This window comes from Lepidochelys kempii, chromosome 3 (genome assembly GCF_965140265.1).
Source record: "Lepidochelys kempii isolate rLepKem1 chromosome 3, rLepKem1.hap2, whole genome shotgun sequence".
NCBI lineage: Eukaryota > Metazoa > Chordata > Testudines > Cheloniidae > Lepidochelys > Lepidochelys kempii.
In genome coordinates this window covers 205,414,668-205,433,382 of record NC_133258.1, presented here as the reverse complement: position 1 = coordinate 205,433,382, position 18,715 = coordinate 205,414,668, and the positions used below count along the sequence as shown (strand labels likewise).

Genomic DNA, 18,715 nt, shown 5'->3' with positions numbered 1-18,715 from the left:
AACAAGAGCAAGTACTTTATCACAAAACGTACAACTAAACTGTGGAACTCATTGCTATGGCATGTTGTGAAGGCCAAAAGTATAACTTGGGTTCTAAAAAGAACTAGGTAAGTTCATGGAGGATAGGTCCATCAATGGCTATCAGCCAAGATGGTCAGGAATGCAACCCCCTCCTCAGAATGACCTAAAACTCTGACTACCAGAAGCCAGGAGTGAAAGACAGGTGGATTGCTTCATAATTGCCCTGTTTTGTACACTCCCCTGAAGGTTGGGTACAAGCTACTGTCCGAGATAGGATACTGGGCTAGATAAATCGTGGTCTGACCCAGTCTGGCAGCTGTTATATTCTTATGAGTCTTGAATTGTTTTGAGTTAAAGTCACTGCATTATAACCTTGAAGGGAAGACAATCTTCTTCTAATCTTTGGGCAGGGATATTTGGGTAGATAACAGTTCCTAACCTGGAACATACTACTGAGGCAGCCACCTAAGAAATACCACCACCACGGAATAACTTATGAGGAAGGGTAGCCCAGTGGCCAGGGTGTTTGTCTCAGACTTCGGAGTCCTCGGTTCAGTTTTCTGCTCTGCTATGGGTTTCCTGTGTGACCTTGGGTGGGTCACTTAGTCTCTCTGTGCCTCAGCGCCCCCCCCCCCCCGTGTTTACATAGAGGTAATAGTATTTTCCTACTTCACAGGAGTGTTGTGATTATTAATGTGTTAAAGGTGGAGACCACAGTAATGGGAGCCATATAAGTATGATGGAAAGTGAGGAGTGGCAGGAATAAGGGACTAAGGTTGAATTTACAGATGAGATATTGTTGTTCTCTATCTTTTTGTTCGTTCTTAACAACACACAGCCACACTCCAAACTCCCTCAGATGCTGCTGTGAAAAGGGACAGACAGACAGAGAGAACATGTCCGCAGCTTATTCCTTTCAGTACCAAACACACATGCCTGTTGTTTCCCAGTGATGAACCCTTTTGGGAAACTCCTGCCTTCCCTCCCCAAGGAAATGTATCTTCAATACTTTTAGCATTTAATATTCTAAAACTAAGATTTTCAATGTCAAGTGAAAGAGGTTTGAGGCAAAGTTGCAGTCCATCTATATTCTTAGAGCATTCTTTCCTTGGTTACTGTATTTTTTTTCTTTGATTCAGGCATTGCGCCTATAAAATGACGTGCTTTATTTCAAGCATGTGTTTGATTTAAAAATTATTTGGGGGAAAGAGACACTATCATGCACTAAATGGACAGATGATAATGTCAGTATTATTGGTATAAGAAGAATCCTTTTACCCCCCAAAATCACACACTTATACCAAAGTGAGAAAAGAGAAGGAAAGAAGAGTTCACGAGAAAGTTTCAGAACCAAGACTCAAGAGTCGGTTGAGAATGGCAGATAGCTAACCTATTTCTATTGGTTTGACGTGAATAAAGATGTAATAAAATGAAAAAAGATGACTTGGGGTATGTCTTCATTCCAAACAATGAGTGTTTAACTCAGGTTAGCTAACTCAGGTTAAAATAGCAGTGAAGACACGGCAGCTGGCTTTTAAACTTGGGTTAACAGTTTGAATTGAAGCCTATAGAGGAGCCTGGATTGAACTAGAGCTGCTAATCCGAGTTGAAAGCAGAGTTGCCTTGTCTTCACTGTTATTGTAACCCAAGTTAAGAACACACTTTTTGCACTGAAGAGAGACTCTACGGATATATCTACACTGCAGTTAGACACCCTATGGCTGGCTGGTGCCAGCTGGCTCAGGATTGGTCTACGGGGCTATTTAATTGTGGAGTAGACATTCAGGCTCAGGCTACAGCCTGAGGTCTGGGACCCTCCCACCTCACAGGGTCATAGAGCCCGAGCTCCAACCTGAGCCCAAACATCTACACCACAGTTAAACAGCCCCTTAGTCTGAGTCAGCTGGCATAGGCAAGCCATGGGTTTTTAATTGCAGTATAGACATACCCTTAGATACCTAAACATCAGGTGCAAAATACTGCAACACCGTGGAACTACTGGTTTGTAGGACTAGAGTTAGACAATCAAGGATCCTAGGCACTTCCCTAAATGAGGCCCCCTCATGGCTCTGGCCTTCCTTGGAACGGGGCAAGAGCAATCCAATAAACTTATGTGATGGGGAGCTCTCCACCACTTCTCTTCAGGTAGGCCTGGCCCTGCTCTCACCACCTGTCCCTATGTTGGCAGGTTGAGTTCCATCCGAGAGCTAGGGAGAATTCAACCGCTACCCACCAAAGCAGAGACTGCTTTGCCAACACCACCTCAGCAGAGCTATGATCAAGTAACTGCTGAGAGGGTGTTGTCAGGGCTGCCCACAGCGCAACAGATGTCAGAGTTAACAACCCATTAGACACCTGAACTATTGTTCCAGGCTTTCCGCAGATTCAGGCAGGTATTGCTCTATCAGTTACACTCAGATGAAGTCTGCAAGCTTTTCTTGTGAAAAAAGAAAGATTTGTCAACTTGGTCAAAATTTCCCCATTTTGTACGGTGCTGTCTGATTGTCCATCTTCTGCTTCCTTTTACCCTCCCACCCGTGAGATATTAGTGATAAAGCAATTGCCAGTTTTGCCAAACACCCCTCCCCCCTGTGTTCAAACATAATGAGTCAGGCCTCAAAAAATCTTGAGATTTGCTTAAAAATTAGAATATTTTTAAAATAAAAATTTGGGGGTTCTCTTCATTTGTTTTTCTGGTATTTGAGCCTTTAGGGTTCACATTTTCCAAGTTTTCTTAGCACCAATGAGGGCTAGAAACTATTTTTAAATGAAAGATGAGATTCTCATCTAATAACATGAGATGAGTTGGGGCTTTCAGAAAAAACACCAAATACTGCAAGACTCATGATAAAAATGTTGATGGTTGGCAGCACTGAATTTCTTGTGTGTATACCATTTATCAAACTCTTTGAGATGACATGCACTATATTCATCTAAAATGTAGTTGTTGAAGATACTATTAAAAGGATGCTATCAACTTGAAAACCACATTTTTCCACTGAATAACATGCATCTGTTTTTACACTAACACCTAAAATTATTGGAATGGAGAGAGATCACAGAGAAAACAGTATTTTTCAGTTTATTTATTTTGTACGTTTAACATCCCTTCCAGTCAGTTTCACTGTTCTGGTGTTGGTCAGTCGCACTTCCTGTCTCATATTCGAGGGGGATGAAATCACCTTCATGAACTAGGAGAGCTCACATGTATGTTCTTCCACAGCAAATGCAAGAGGGTGTTAGCAGAAAAGCTGAAACTGAGGCAGCAGGCCGTCATATAGACAGGAGGGAGAGGGGTAAAAAGGAATGGGACAGAGCGTATTTATTGGTATTGCTTTCAGGACTGCCCTTCCTCCCCAGATGGAAAGAGCCTTATAAATATCAGCAGAGAAGAAAAATCTCTCTTTTTTTTTTTTTAAGGATTTAAAAAAAAATCTACATGCAGTTTAAAGGGTGCTCTATCAGAAACTTGAATTATTTTAAACTGACTTCCTTTAATTTTCCAGGGATCACAAACCATTCATTAGAAGTATAATTTTCCTCTTTATTACAAACTGATTGTTGTAATCCCCTTTTAGACATAAAGCAACAGAAATATAAAGCCTGAGATCCATGCACAAAAACTATGTGCAATTGCACAATACAATTATCATAATTTTTCACACAAATCAAGTATTTGCTTATGCAAATGATCACAGAATCATCTGAATCATCATTTGTTCATGCAAATATCTTATTTGTCCATGAGGTTGTACAAATTGTATGCACACCCATGCACACAATTGTACATGCATTTTTGCATGCACAAGTGGGCTTCTACATTATAAAAATGTAGTCCAAAGAGCTTAACATTATATAATCACTTGCTGATTTTAACTTGACCAGCAGGTAAAAGCTATTTAAATCTTCATGAAACTTCAGAGTTTACCACTCTTGGAAATTATACAGCCACTAATTGACTGACAGGAACAGAGCACTATAATGTCTATAATTTCATAGTAATGTGCATGTAATATGTCCTTAAACTGGGTGGAAATAATTGTGTGCTCAAATTTTTTCTCCATATTTCAACCGATATTGGAGAGAAGTGTGGGTCCGCTCCTCCCACTTACACCTCGCCAGATAACAGCACTAATGTGAACTTTAAAGAATATCATTATTTTCCACTTATGAATGATATCTTAGTTACTTTCTGAATGTTTAGTTTGCTTTAAGATGCACAGTGTTCTTGCACAACTAAATGGGTGTAAGCAATGTCTATGAGCCTCATAACAGAGCAGTAGGTGTGCTGTTCCTTTATTTATATGATTTTGTTTTTTCCCTTTAGATTAAAATATGTAAAGGTCTCATTACAGTAATTGACAAAGGTAAGAGTGACACCTCGAGCAGGCTACCGCACTGGCATCACGCTAGATTTACTAACCAGCTTCCTTCCTTCCTTCCTTCTGTTGCTAATATAAAGCTGAAACAACTCTTGGTTTGTGTGGTTCATTCTCTCTCTCTCTCTCTCTCTCTCTCTCTCACTGCAGTCCCACCTCATCTTCAGGCCGGGTCTCTTTTTCTTCCCCCAAAACATGAGTTCCAAGCTCTGTGCTGGAAAAGAGCGACCCTGACTATGCTCACCTCTGAGTAACAGCTCTAAGAGCCCGGCTGCCTGCCCTGTTAGCATCCCCCTGCATGTCTGAGAAGCGCATACTTTTTTTTCATTCTTTCTTCTGCTCCTGTTTGCTGCAGGCGGAATCTGACACCAACACCTGCCATAGTGGAAAATGTCTTTGTTGCTTTGCACTTTTGTTTGAATTGCTGCAGGGGAGCCAATGGGAGTTAAGTCCATTTACTTTTTTGTTGGCTAAGCACCATGGAATAGGATCTTGAGATGGGGCCGATAAGGAGTGGCACGTGCTGTGCTGGCCCTTTGAGTTAGCTCAGCTTAATAAGGGCCTCCCTTTCTGGGGAGGGCAGATTGCTGAACTTGGGCCTCTGAATGGAACAGCTGGGGGAGGAAAAGAAAACAAAAGAGGGGAAACACAGAGTGTCCTGAACCTGGCGATTGGGGGTGCGGTTTAGGACCCGGAGAGCAGGCAGGCCGGCCGGCCACACGCCAGGTGTGACCTTTGCAGGCTCCTCGGTTCTGTTTGTTTGTCTGGGCAATTTCCAATGCACTGATCGAATGGAAGGAAGCAGCCTGACAGCAGCATGCTGGCTGGATACGCTCAGCGGTAGCCTGGGTTTAGGCAAAGAGGGCTTGAAACACTGAATTAACTCCTTGAATCCTGATTCACAGATGGATGCAACCCCAGAGCCTTTAAATAATAACCTGTCAAACTAGAAGCTCAGTGGATTGATGAATGGTTATTTATAACCCACATTGTATCATCTAAAAAGTGTTCCATGCTTATAAATGATTGATTGTTTTACATTACCTGAAATGAGGATTTTAGGCTTAGAGTATCTTTTAGTAGGTGTTTGTGTTTGAATTGTGTATTTCAGAGGGCGAAAATGGAGCCATCTATGAATCAGAATCTCAGATGCTAATGTTCATTATTTAGTGATGGACTTTTTTACTAGGCCATTTTTATAATTGCTTTGATGAGTTAGAACTTTTGTGCTGCCTATTTCCCCCCCCAAAAAAATTAGAATATAAATTTAGATAAACCTCCTTTGGGCTGTTGGAAAATCTTGAAATCTCATTGTAACCTTTATATTAATGTATTGTTTATTTTTACATATGTGGGTATTGTCCTGTTTCCTGTCACTAAACTGGTGCGTAGTTAAGTGGGCTAGAGTGTGTTATCTGAATAAAGTTCCAAGCTTCCATTGCTAGAAGAAGGCCAAGTAATTTGAGTTCATGCCAGACAGCTTGCAAGTGGAATTACAATATTTGTATGAAAGCCTTTATCTTTTGTGGTTATTACTTGCTCATTCTGCAGCTGCTGTCTACCTATCAATCAAGATGGTTTAGAGGGACCTTCAAGGTTGATTGCATAGTTAAGGACTTGCCAGAAGAAAGTTTTGACTGATGGAATGTACAAACTCCAAAGGCTAAAGGAATGTTGGGGATGATTCTAAATGCTTAGGTGTGGCTATGCCTTCTTACACACTGTTTGAACTGCCCTGCTTTTCATATGTGCAGGACCTGTATTGTTGAGAGCTTGCATGACTATTGCTTCAGCTTGCCTGTTTGGTGAAAATTGTATTATTTTGACCATCTGCCATTCTGCTTAGCTGTAGGAATGTAAAATACAGCACATCCCCCCATCCCATCCTCCCCACCCACACACACACTTTCTTTCTTAGGGAAAACACAGCAATTTTCCAGTTCTAAGCCAAAACTAATAGGTCCACATTTTTCATAGAAAATGTCTTTGCATATTAAATCACATTTTTCACTTATTTGGAAGTGCTTTTTTTCTGCTCGAAATAGTTAACTGACTTTTTACTTACCAGTTTTATATTTTATCATATGAAATGTGAGTATCGGGTTTGTTAATTAGTTTAAGAATTTCAAATGAGCAGTAAATGCTTTCAGATTAACAGCAACTGAATTGTCCTTTCTTTTGTTTTTTCATGCATTAGAATGATATTTAGTAACATAGTTGCATTTAATTATTACAAGTTTCACTCTTGTCATAAGTGCTGTGTTTTAAACCTTACAGTAAGGAAACAAATTGAGACACTGACTGTGCTGTTGCATTTCCAGACTTTGCTTCTGAGAGGAAGTAAGATTAATACAGGCATCTAGCTCACAGTGGTGCAGCTGAATTTCTAGAAGCACTCAGAAGACAACCCAGGATTGCTTGCAGCTACACCACTGGGAGTTGCTTTTTGTGTAATTGATTTGTGAGAATCTGTCTGCTAAACTTATAATTTATGAAATATTCTTTCTGTAAAATATCTTAACCCCTTCAGGGAGAAACTAAAGCCATGGAGTCATGGTTAAAATGCTAGCTGCAATCATTAGAATGGGTCCCTTCTGTCAAGCATAAGGAAAGAATGATTCAAATGAAAATGCTTTAGTTTAGAAACATACTGGGCTAGGTTCACCAGTGCGCTGAGGCTGCTTTCCACTGCTTCAGCAAAGCAAAACACCCGTTAGACTGGGTTTACAGCTCCTTTACACATCCATAGTATGCAAGGGAGTCTGGCTCATTAGTTTTATGGTCACTACAAGAAGGGATGGGATGAGGTAGTTTAGTGGACCTTAGCATCAGGTTTAAAATACCTAGAACCATATGTTCAAATCCTAGCAGACTCAAGTTAGTCCTTTGTCTTTCCAAGGTAAATGGAGTATCATGCAGTTTAGTACAGGGGTATCTTTCAGTTAAGACCTTACAAACTGATGTCCTGTCATCTTTTCTTGGACATGAAGGATTTCCTGATAGCTTTCATAAGGGCATGATTTACCCTATGGTTTCTGGGCCAATTATTTCCCTCCTCCCGCTGTTGTATAGTGTGCTATTCAACCAGTTGGTTGCCAACTTCCACTGCAGATGTAATTCAGTAGCAGATGCATTTCAGTGGTGGGGTTTGTGCACAGTATCTGCAACATTTTGGGATCATTCGGGATGCAAGGTTCTATAAACATGTAAAACGTTATCTTAACACAAGTAAATTAAATCCAGGTACAGGAGCAATCTGAAAATATAGAATGTAGATAAATTAGAGATGGGCTTACGCTGAAAAATGTAGCTCTAGGTCTGAAGTTTGTGGATGCTTAGCCCTTTATAGACATAGAGGCCAACTGTGAAGTTTAGATCCAGATTTGAGTTTGGATTCTGAATCTTCCTCCTCCATCCCCAGAGGTTTGGAGGTGTTTGGATAAGGGGCTTTGCTTCAGTCCCATCTCTAATAAAAATATTTGTATTGAGGATTTACAGGGAGAACTATACCATTGTTTAAAAATATTGCACCAGGAGAGAGCTGATGAAATGGCATTCACGCTTACAGAAATGTCCTGGGACAAGTCAAAACGACAGTAGCAACAACAGAACTGTGTTGCAGCATGCATTTTTGTATTCCTCAGAGCATGATTATAATTGCACTGGGGAAAGACAAGAGTTGCACACATGCTTTAATATTATTCATTTACTTTTGAGTTTAATGGCTGTGTCCTCATCTGTTCTCATTCAGACAAGCTATTTGGTCCTGACCTCTAGTTGTAATCACCTTTTGGGAATGAATGAGTTGTAACTTAAATGTGTAAAATAACAATGTGTAAATACATGTGGACTATATGGTAGCCAACAGAGATTTGCTAAGCTTTGCATAAAGTTCTTAAATAGCCTTCTTGAATACAACAGAAATTATGGTGATTTCGTTTACGGCTTCCTTAATGGAATTGTTTAAAAATACGTTGCTTTTTTCTCTTCAGCATTAGCAGTTAAGGCACCTTACTGTTGTTGTATGATCAGAAATAGTAATACTAAGGAAACTAATTTTCAGTCCTCAGAAACAGAGAAATTAAATACTGCAGAGCCATTCAGTGAAACACAAAACAAAAACTAGCACTTTTAATAATACATGTGCAAGAGGGAGATTTAGTGCTATACTGTACCTTGAAGCACCAACCTAGGAGTAGACCCCAGAGACACTGTGACCCAGAAACACTCCTCTGAGTCCCACACAATTCCTTCCTTGCTTCAGGGGGCAGCAGTAAATTATATAGCCTCTGTGCCAGCTCAGCTGAACTGGCCAGCACTTTGAGAGAGTGGAGCCAAGACTCTACCCACTCCTCCACCCGTCCCCACACACCTGCTCTGGGGTGGGGGAGGAGCTGGCGCAGGCAGCATCTGCTCATTCCTGCACTCTCAGTCTCAAGGTCTGGGTAGCCAGCAGAGGGGTGTAAAGAAGGTTCGACCTCCCCTGCCTAAACACTTAGTTCAAGTCACAACCTAGTCTTTTGTTACCTTCTCTGGAAGCAGCCAATACTAGCCTCCTTACCATGTATGAGAAGCTCATTCTTCTTAACCGTTAGGTTCCTTGGGCCAAACATATTCCTAGTGCAACTCTGGTCAATTCAGTGGAGTCGTACGGGATGAATTTTGGTTTCTTTTTTGTATCTTAGGAAGCACTTTTGTCATTGGACACATTCTATTGTTCTAATAATACTTTTTTATTTTCTTTGCCCACTTGCTTTTCAGGCTGTCTCACTATGAGTGCAAGTGCTGATCTTACTGTAACCACAGGAATAGAGTTAGCAGAGCAGACCTCTCCAACACTACCCAATGCCACGAAAAACAAAGCCTCTGGGAAACTTCGGCACTCTGCTAGTGCTCTCAGCAAATCTTCAAATTAAAGCACTTTGGAAAGGGAAGCCTATTCAAGGGAATTTGAAAAAAAAATCGGAATAAAATAATTTACTGTATCACTAGAACATTGCTACATGCTTTGGATGAGCATATAAGGAAGTGTACAGTTCCCTTATGTGGCAAAACTTAAATTATTGATGGACAGCTATCACTTGATTTACCTGTCATGCATTACACTTGATTATTGTTGTCACCAAAATAACTATGTCAAAACTGGATCTTTTTCAGTGTGTGAGGCATTTAACTGATGTGGGGTAACTCACTTATTTTCCCTTAGAATCTGTAGATGCAAGTACAGCTGTCACAGAAAAAGGATGCAAAGCAAGTATTGAAACCAATTATTTAATTTACTTTCATTGTGTTGATCGTTTAATCATTCCAATGATAGTTTAACACCTGTGTGTATATTAGCAAATTTTGTCTAAATGGAAAACAAGTTTTCATTTAATTAAACATGATGGACTTTTTCTCTTAAGTGTGGGTGAATGACTTGGGTGCTTTTCAGTATGTCATCAAGTGCTCCCTTCCTTTTCTGTTTTGAATTGATACCCCAGTACAGTTTTTGTGCATAAAAACCATAAGTATCAAATAGCTGTTTTAAGTAATTTATTTGTAATCTAGGAAAGTGCTGCTAATTGCATAAATCACGAAGACCTGGATTAAAGTCACTTGGCTTAATCTTGCCCTTTTATTCAAGGATGCATGTCCCCATTCATTTAGTAAAATCCTGAAATTGAGCTTGCGCTGACCCTCGCAGGATTGGGCCCTTTGTGGGATGCTGCATATTAACATCCCAGAGAGCAGAATTAGGACCCCTGCATTCTATCTCTTATTGTTGGTTATAACCATCACATGCCAATGCTGGTAAATTTAAGGGTTTGCGGTTTGGGCTTTTTTGGTATCTTAACAAAGATTCATACTTATACCATAAAATGTAATACAGGTTAGAGATGTTAACCTGTACAGTTTGGTTCATACCATTTAGTTTATGTCTGTCCATTTATTTTTTGATAGAAATCTTCTTTTGCAGCACTATCTTTGGACATAGGGTCATTTTGTCATATGAAATGTTGCATGTGATTAATGCATAATGTGAGCTAATCACTTTTTTCTGTTTGTGTGAAAAAAATAAAATGACCAGTGATTTCATTTAGAAAAGCAAATATTGCACATTTGCAATAACTACTTTTCAACCAGATTTGTGTAACTGGGAGCCAGTACACATCCTCAGTAGCCACACTGACATAGCACATCAACAGCGCAATAATCTGCATATTAAAGTATCCCTAGTTAGTCCTAGATATTGTAATAACCTTCCCAGGATACATTACATTGTGTTCTTTTGGTGATCTGCATATTGTGCAAATGTTTTGGATATAAAAAAACCTCAGTACAATTTCAGTGAATAGTGGTTTTGAGGAGTTAAGGGGAAATTTTTGTACTTTTAGAAAATTAATATTACCATAAAAGCAAGGAAAATAAGAGACACACACTGTAACCACTTAAACACTTAATAGAAGGTAGGGAATTCAGATTTAAGGCTGAAATTCTGTCATCCATTATGACTTTGTATTGCAAAGGTCTCTAAACAGAAGTTGATTTTCCATATAATAATGCTGTAATACCTAGGAACAACAGGGTATGAAATGGCGGAGTTTCAAAACTGAATTTCCTGACCCTTTTTTTGTTTGATGGAGAGACAAGGGGCAGTTGTCAGACACCTAACGTTACCGTAAGTTTGTTTTTTGACATTTTGGCTACTAGTGTTAATATATATGTCTGATTTTTGTATCATACCCCTGTAATCTTCCTAATCTTCCTCAGGTCTAGTTAACATAGTCTCTGTTTGTTTGTGTTTATTAAGCTGGATGCACACCTGAAAAACTTAATGTGACTTCTTACCTGAACTGAAGGGGAGCTACTTTAAGTAAAGCTAAATGCACCATTGGGTCGCCATTTTTATTTGGGCTTTTTGTTTTTGCACTCAGTTTCTGTGTATACATTAAGTGAATGTTTATTTTCACGTTCACAGTGATCTGTGCTTATTCTCTGTAAATAATGAATGCTATTTGATAAATCTTTACAGTAATAAGTTATAGCTTGGCATTTTGTTATTGACTTTTTGTATTAGTTTATTTGGTTCTAGTGGTAACCAGTTTATCAGGAAAAATTAAAATGGGATGCACTCATTATCCAGAGCAGAAACTAGAAATTGTTACTTGTGATGTTAGTACATAGTCTACACTAGCTAGCATGTACAGGTAAATGCAGCCAGCCTCCTGGCACAGAGCATAATTGAATTGCTGACATTTCTGATTGCCATTTGACTTTCTGTTCAAACCTTGTTCTTTGCAACTTTCTGATTGTGTGTCTATAAAATAAGTTAGAAAAAAATGTGTATTGCATTATCTAATGTGTTTTCGTTTTAATCATTGTTGGGTAAGGAGTTACTGTGCTTAGTTACCCAGTAAAATGTGTGTCAAATACACACCAGGTGGAGTAGCTCAAAGAGCATTTTTCTGAATGAGACAAAATATTTCCTTCTAAAACGACACCAATCTCTAATGCAGGGAAGAATGAAAGCGCAGAATTATTATTTCCCTGTTATAAAAAAGTGTATTTTCTTCTTTAAAAAATGAAAATTAGAATCTGAGGGTTTTGGTAGTATAAAACAAACAAGTACACCCTTTTCTTAACTCCTCAGAAATCTATTAAATCTCAGTTCACTGCATAATTCTGATTTAAAATATGTTAAATGTAAAAAATGTATCTTTGTGATATATACAGCTACTCTGGTCCTTTGTTTAGATGCCAAGTTAAAACAAGGTACATTGATCCTGTGGCAATGGATTTTATTTCCAGTATTGCAGTAATAAATGTAGATTTGAATGCATTGGATGAATATGGATACAATAGAGTGTCATTTGCTTACCTGCACCATTTTTGACCACCTGCATTTTGGCTAAGAGAACAGAGCTATTGGCCAAAATTCAGACTTGGTATAAATAAATGCAATTCTCATGGAAAGCTCCGAACAATTTCATTAGTGACTTCCATGGTGAAATAAGTTACATATCTGGTGTAAGTGGTAAAACAATGTAACTGATGCAGATCTGGCATTCCTGTAACTGAAGCTGAGTAGCAGAATGGGCTGTATAGCAGGAAGAACTGCTAACATGAGGATGTTAGGTGGGATGTGGGAGGGTAAATTGGACTCCTGCTGAATACCAAAGAGTTGTACCTTTTTTCTGTCCTGCTTACACCATTCTTAAGCCACTGGTGAATTTGGCCTATTGTAGACTTGACAGACAGACAAGTACACTGCTAATCCATAAAAGTACAGGGGACCAGACTGTTCCATCACATCTGCACATGCAGGTCCTTGAGAAGTCACCTGACAGGATGATCAGACCCATTTTGTAAGAGTGTATTATACTTTACAAATGAGCTGGCTTCTGACAGATGGAAGTTTTTGTTTAGCTTTTATCAGTGAAAACTGTTCAGCTACCCGGCAACATACTTGCCTAGTCCAGGTTCCATTTGGCATAATTAAACACCAACAACTAGATTTCATGTAATCTAAGGACAGTTCACTCCCTGCCCCCATCATAACAGTATTTGTATTTCCATAAGGTTTCCTAGAAATTTGAAAACTAATATTACAAATATGCTCATTTCAATATTCAAGGGAAATCTCCAGAACATCTTCAGTATCTGATGACATGAGAAGACCTCCAATTAACCCTTGCATACAGTGACAATAATACTAGTGTCTAAAAATAGTTGGTAAAACTTTGGGGTGAGGGGGTCACCTTTTATAAATCATGAGACTAAAGATATTTTTCAGTTTCTGTTGGACCAAACTCTACAACAGCTGTGGCTGAAAATTCTCTCCAACTCCAGTTCTCTTGACAGTTTGCTTCATAGTACCCTTAACTGGGGAAATAAAACACTCCAGAAGTGTGTGCTGTTGTGATGCAAGACCTTATTACCATAGTGCAACTCCATTTGTCATTTGGCTAAGGTGCTGTAGTGGATATATTTTTACCATTCAGTTGTCAGAAAGATAATTTACAAAAACAAGACATCCAGGAATTTTATATATAACCTAGATATACCTTCATGTGTGTTGGGTAGATACCTTTCCCAAAGTGTAAGGGTAGTCATATAATATAAGTGAATTGTGCTTATGCAATATTTCTTTTGTAAATGCTTGTATTCTAACAACGGAGGGAACAATCATGGTATCTTTAGAAAACTCAGGAAGCTTCCCTCCTTCAAAATGCCGCAATCTTCAGCGTGAAGGGGCAATTTTGCATCCTCTAGTAAAGCAGGAGAATTGTGAGTCTTTTAAAAATGCCTCCAGGAACCAATAAGATACAACACTTGAACGTCTCCGCTCATTAGGAAGGGAGTCTGTTTTCCTAATATACAACTGGTTACATGGATATTTCCACAACAGTGGCTTTGCTTTTATCACAAGTTATAAAGAAAGTCAGGGCTCCTGTTGCTTTTACTAGAAAAGGATGCTTGAAGAGCCTCAATCTTTTATATGTTCTCCTATTGGGCCCATTTGTAATGTCCAGTATACGGAACTGTGCAGAAGCAGGTGAAGTGGAAATGGCTGTGCTTTGTAATTTTCTTGTCTCTGAACATACCAAACAATCTTCCCAGTTCATTATCCTCACGAAAGTCAAACAGTGGAATTTCAGAAAATAAACTGTCCCCTCTGAGACTGGATTCCAACGTGTCACGTACCACACTAATCCTTTACTAGTCTACGGTCTAGGTGATGATCAGACCTAAGGGCCGATGCCCAAAGATGTGATGATGCAGAGAGCCTTGCCTTCCCTTACACTCCTGGGCAGGGGCCAAGAACAATCCCAGTGGAGAGCATAGGCACTGTGCCCAGCTCATGCTGACAGCAATACTAACTTCCCAAAAGGGTGAAGGGTAAGAGCATCCCACTCCCGGCAACCATGCTGGCCTGGCATGGAGCACAGTACATGCTGCACCTTTAAACAGAGTGGCAATGCGTCATTGCAGCATGTGCTTCTCCAGAGCCCCAGTTGAATTTCCATCTGGGGTTCGTGCTATGCTGGAGCCTTTCCTCAGTCCCCCAGTGTGGCTAATGGCTTAGAAAGCACAGTCCAGCCCTTAAAAGGCTTTGAAATGTTATCACATCTGCATTTGTGCTTTTAGTTTGAGATTGAATGAAAGAAGAAGGTACAAACTCCACAATGCACACTTGTGTAATCCCGTGCACAAATGATGCACTCATGTCGCATCCTGTGATTGTTCAGAAACCATGTCCCAGATTATTTAGCTTCTTAGGCACTGCCTCGCTTGAAGCCATTTAATATGTGCTAGGATGATTTCTGGGAGAAAGTGAAAACAGCCCTATTGGTGACTTTCACTGGATAGGGCAGTTACAACTTTTGCTCCTCTTAGAACTTGATTGAGAAAGTTGGTTTCTCAGATTGTTTTGGGCCTGAGTCATGCAACTCTCACACAAGGAAGGTCAGAGTCATCCCTCATGTGACCATATCAAAATCAAAGAGAGTCCCCAGGGGTGAATTCACCCTATCAGACTTGATAAGAACTCCTCATGGGAGCAAGGTGTATTCACTAGGAATACAGGGTCTGATCCTTATCATCAACTAATAATGTTTGACATAATGCTTTAAAGTCCAAAATGCAATCTGCTGCAATTAGCAAAGCCTCTCTCCCCTTTTGGGCAAAGCTGTATAGCTCTTGGATTGCCTTCAAGTGAAATGTTCAGCAAGGCCCCTAACCATCCATATGGCAGAGAGAGATTTGCCTGAGTGAGGAGTTCCAAACTGGGCCCAGACAGGGTACTCAAGGTAATCAAAATGATTCTTCATTGGAATGTTACATATTTTATTCACACAGATGGCTGTGTCCTTGATGCACATAGGCAATTCAGACTGAAATTTGCTCCTTTTTCATCCCCTGCCCCTCCCCCCGCTGTCTGTAAGCCTCGCCTCCTCCAAAGGATCTTTGACTACTGAACTTAGAGCCAGCATTGCCACTGATACCCTTTCTCTGGATGATATTTAGGAGCATTCATTGCAGCACTCAGCTGCCAGTAGTAAGTACATTTGATCAATATTTTCAAAGAAATGGCCCTTTGGATAAGTGCAGAAGTGAGGCCCTCATGAGAGCACTCTCACTGTATTGAACCTGGCAAGCATTCTCAGCCGTAGCCTCTGGCATGGTTTGAACCAGCAGAGGCTGTGCAACAATGGCATTATCTTCAGCTTTCTCTGAAGGGGGTTTTGCAGCATTTTGCTAATAATAATTACAGACCATTACCAACCCCCAAAGACGTTATTTATGTACCATTCAGTGTAAGAAATGCTTAATGAGAGTTCCTCCTCTTCTAAGCCTCATAACACCTTGTTGCAGAGTGATTTACATGAACATTCAAAATGATCTCTTTCTACTGTTGATTTTCTACTCTACAGAGAGTTTACATAGGAAAATGAAGGGGGTCAGTTCTCTCAGTCATAATGGGAATGCTATGGGGGTATTTGTTTGTTGGTGGGGAAAAGGACCCCCTAGTGTCTATATTGGAGAGATTAGGGGGTGAGAGAGTTCTCTTTTAAATAGCCTTTGGGTGAACTTTTGATACTGAAATGGAAAGTTAATCCTACACAGCAGGAGATGAATTCTAAAGTCATTTTGTTTGTAAAATTGTTAGTGAGACTGTGTAAAACATTTGTTTTCTCCAGCACTGATGGGGATGAAGGCCCTGATGCTGTGCACACTTTTTTTCACATGTGAGTGACTACACACATGAGTAGTCCCACTGAGTTCAGTGGGGCTATTCACACACGAGTGTTTGCAGGTCAGGGACCTTAATTTGTTTTAAAAAAATATTTGATATGTTTTAAGAAATAAGAGGGAAATTTTCAAAGGGCAGTTAGCAAACCACCTCCTCAATGGAATTTGAGCATTTAAGTTCTCTTTGTGCTTTTGAAAATCTCACCTTTCCTTTCCCTATATACATGTAACATGCATGAGATTTAGTTGATCAAAAGGGAGAGACCCCCCCAGCCCTGCAAAAACTTGCACACCTGTTTAAGTCAAAAGTTAGCACCTATTAAGTCTTTGCAGGATCAGGGTCTTAACATTGTTACTACTGTCTTGGTATATGTCAACGTTCCCATCAGAAACACGCCTATTATCAGGAGGTTGTTGCCCGCCATTCATTCAGGAGTATCTTGCTCTTGTATGGCTCCAAAATATCTTTGATGTTTACATTTGGGTGGGTTAATGTTAGATATATAAGAATTGGCAAAAGTACAGCGAAGGGCAGCAAAAATGATTAGGTGTACAAAAAAGATTCCATATGAGGAGAGATTAAAAAGACTGAGACTATTCAGCTTAGAAAAGAAACAACTGAGGGGGAATATGGTAGAGGTTTATAAAATTATGAATAATATGGAGAAAGTGAATAAGGAAGTGTTATTTATTCCTTCACAAAACACAAGAACCAGGGGTCACCCAATGACATTAATAGGCAGCAGGTTTAAAACAAACATAAGGAAATACATCTTCACACAATGTCCAGTCAACTTGTGGAACTCATTGCCAGGGAATGTTGTGAAGGCCAAAATTATAATTGGGTTCAAAAAAGAATTAGATAAGTTCCTGGAGGATAGGTCCATTAATGGCTATTAGCCAAGATCCAGGACACAACGCCATGCTCTGGGTGTCCCTAAACCTCTGACTGCCAGAAGCTGGGACTGGATAGTAGGGGATAGATAACTCGAAATTGCCCTTTTCTGTTCATTCCCTCTGAAGCATTTTGCAACGGCCACTGGAAGACAGGATACTGGGCTAGATGGACCATTGGTTTGACCCACTATGGCCATTCTTAACTAATCCATTTGAGTAGTCAAAAGACATGAACAGCTGAAGAATGGTTTCAGATACTCTAGTCCACATTGCCATATGCCTGAGCTAGTGCACTTGCACAGAGGTGAGCAGTCGCTAATTCTGTAAGATGAACAGTACTGTAATGTGAATGCAGTGCTGGCTAATTTACAGGGCATTAATTGTATGTTCCAATTGAAACTGTATCATTATTTGATCCATAACAAGTCTCTCCACCCATGAGATTTTTCTTTTCTTTTTCAGCATGCAAAATAGCAATAAGTTTGATGCTCAGGTTTAATGATCACCTAGGGTCTCTTAACTGTGCTTCAGGCCATTAACTTCTCCCATTTACATCACTCCCTGAGAAATGACCCACATCATGATCCTTATTGCTTAAATGATCACCCAGATAGTGAAGATCAGTACTGAGTCCTCTAATGATTATGGGCCTGATCCTACAAACACTTGCCACCAGACAGAGGACCTGAGCTAAAGCCCATTCAAGTTGATGCAGATTCTTTCCATAGACTTGAATTGGCTTTGGATCGGGCATGTGAAGTTCCGTTGAAGTCAGTGGGGCTACTTGTGCTTTAAATGTTTCACAGAGTAAAGGTGAACATAAGCACTTAAGTATGTGCTTGTCTTGAACATTTGTGTACCCTGAATCAGGGCCTGTATGATTAATGATAATAGCATAAATGTCCCTAAATAGAAATGTATACAATAGACCAAACCTCTTAAGTCTGCCAAGTAAATAGCATTGTTAAAAAGAATCTAAGTACCCACCAGATGGAGGTGCCAGATATTTTGAGATTTTTTTTCTTTTGAACTAATATTTAATTTACAAATGAAAAACTATAGAAAAGAGCAGTAAAATGCTGGCTTAACCCAACAACGTATGAACTGTCGCTGATGTATGCCGTTAACCTACTCTGCTGTACCTTGGTGTTACAGCAGATATGTCATCAGTTACTACAGTGATCCAAACTTCTAGTGGACTTTCAGCTTTAAACTGACAAAAGCCAGGCAATTAAGAGATAGGAGAGAAGCTTTGCTTTGCTTTGAAATAGTTTTGTGTGTAGATTAAGGAAAAAGAAGTCAACTTTCTAACTTAAGAAGAAAGGTGATGTAAAATTAACATTTTGCACTAATCCATTTAAATTCCCAGGGCATTGTGAAAAATATTGAATGTGTGTTTATTTATACTAGACTATGCTAGCTTCAAAGTAGTTTTCTCTTTTCTAGAAATAGTAACTGATCCTTTTCTAAAAGTAATGTTAGGCAAAGGTGTATTATGCTGGAGAGTAGGCACTTACTGTTACAGGACAACCATTTAAAATCAAGTTTCATAACTGAAGGGTGCATTCTGAAAACTTTTCCAATGTTACCTTACCTCACCTGACATGTCACTAGGCAAAATGTATTGATTATGAGAGTGCTGTATTCTGCAGTGGGGTTACATGGAAGATGTGGAACTCCTT

At 39.6% G+C, this 18,715-nt stretch overlaps 1 protein-coding gene across 10 annotated transcripts in view; it reads left to right on the top strand.

Annotated features, from left to right (window-relative positions):
- RALGAPA2 (Ral GTPase activating protein catalytic subunit alpha 2) overlaps positions 1–18,255 on the top strand; it is a 306,774-nt gene extending 288,519 nt beyond the window's left edge. For 3 of the 10 annotated variants that reach the window (XM_073339773.1, XM_073339772.1, XM_073339776.1), the window contains one exon: positions 9,162–18,255. In XM_073339773.1, the coding sequence (XP_073195874.1) occupies positions 9,162–9,316 (155 nt within the window). In that variant the 3' untranslated portion in view covers positions 9,317–18,255. The other 7 variants (XR_012158343.1, XR_012158342.1, XR_012158341.1 and 4 more) reach the window with 7 other exon arrangements.
- Positions 18,256–18,715: the final 460 nt, after the last annotated feature.